This window comes from Medicago sativa, chromosome 6, assembly GCF_051527215.1.
Source record: "Medicago sativa cultivar Bolivia chromosome 6, Bolivia_mono, whole genome shotgun sequence".
Lineage (NCBI taxonomy): Eukaryota > Viridiplantae > Streptophyta > Magnoliopsida > Fabales > Fabaceae > Medicago > Medicago sativa.
In genome coordinates, this window is record NC_140754.1 from 78194378 (window position 1) to 78195975 (window position 1598).

General features: G+C 33.1%; 1 protein-coding gene across 1 annotated transcript; it reads left to right on the forward strand.

Annotated features, from left to right (window-relative positions):
- Positions 1-452: 452 nt before the first annotated feature.
- On the forward strand, positions 453-1277 carry LOC146917042 (kunitz-type trypsin inhibitor-like 2 protein). Its single transcript, XM_085718867.1, has one exon. It carries the CDS (start codon positions 507-509, stop codon positions 1143-1145), a length of 639 nt encoding a protein of 212 aa, XP_085574993.1. The 5' UTR covers positions 453-506; the 3' UTR covers positions 1146-1277.
- The last annotated feature ends 321 nt before the right edge of the window (positions 1278-1598 follow it).

Below are 1598 nucleotides of genomic sequence, written 5' to 3' on the forward strand. Positions count from 1 at the left end.
CCCATATATATATATATATATATATATATATATATATATATATATATATATATATATATATATATATATATTGAAGGAATGACCATATTTGAGTGGTTGTAGTACAATATTGATATTTTGGAGAACTTAGATGTTAAAATGGTGATAACACCATATTTGAGTGGTCTTAGCACCATAATAAAGTCGTCACGGTATCATATTAGAGTGATTTCAATATTAAAGATTGGTCTTACATCATATTGGGGGTATAAAAAAGTCCATGGCTTCAAAATTGAGAAACTATCATGTGGGTTGGTATATTTTTGCATGTGATGATCTATATATTTTTTTAACATTCATATATATCATTTATATCAAAATGAAGATAAGCATGGATAATTTCTTATTCAAATTAATGCCAAAGCTACTCTTACAACAAGTCTATAAATAGAGGCTTGAGCCATGCACCAATTGCAAAACAAACACAAACAAATTTATATCAAACATTGATTGATCCTTGGAAAACCATGAAACCTACATTCCTTACCCTTTCTTTGCTTCTCTTTGCATTAACCACCTGCTTTTCATTAGCTTTTGCACAAGCTTCTGAACAAGTTATTGACACAAATGGAAACCCTATTTTTCCTGGTGGCACATTCTATATCATGCCATCAATCTTTGGAGCAGCTGGTGGTGGATTGAGGCTTGGTAAGACAAAAAACTCAAAATGTCCACTTACTGTACTTCAAGATTATTCTGAAGTTGTCAAAGGTTTGCCTGTAAAGTTTAGCAGGCTAGAAGCAGGCCATGATATAATCTCTACAAACACACCACTTGATATCGCATTTACAAGAAAGCCCGAGTGTGCTGAATCCTCCAAGTGGGTGTTGGTTGATGATTTTAACAAATTAACTGGACCATGGGTGGGTATTGGTGGTACCGAAGATAATGAAGGTAAGCATATTATAAATGGTTTCTTTAAAATTCAGAAACATGGTTTTGGATACAAGCTTGTGTTCTGTCCAGATATCACTGCCCCACCTGGTGCTTGTTATGATATTGGGAGGCATAATGACTTTACTGGAAGGCTTCTGGTCCTGGCTAATAATGATCCCTATGAAGTTGTATTTGTTGATGCCTCTCAAAATGGAAGATCTTTAGTTTGAATCAAATAATGTAATAGTAGCTCTATAAAGGTTGGGCATGTTATTATCCACCTATAAAGAGTGTACTATTGGGAATAAACATGTCTTTGGTCCATCTAAAATAAATAAAACTTGGTTCTGTTTATTTGCAAATAATTTCTTTAATTTTCATCGCACCAAACTGTGAAATTATTCCTTTTGTTTTATTCGTAAAATCATTACAATAAATTTTTTAAAGTATATACATTTTGCTAAGCATGTCAATAACATTTTACAATAAATCTTTTAAAGTACATACATTTTGCTTAGGCATGGCAACAAAACCCATACATGTTGGTATCCGTCCGAACCAAACCCAATTTAACAGGTTTTCCAAGCTTTGACTTGGTTTGGGTATGGATTTGGGTTTCTCCAATTTCAAAACACGGATACGAGATGAGTAACATGGATATATGTACCCTACCCGAATCCATA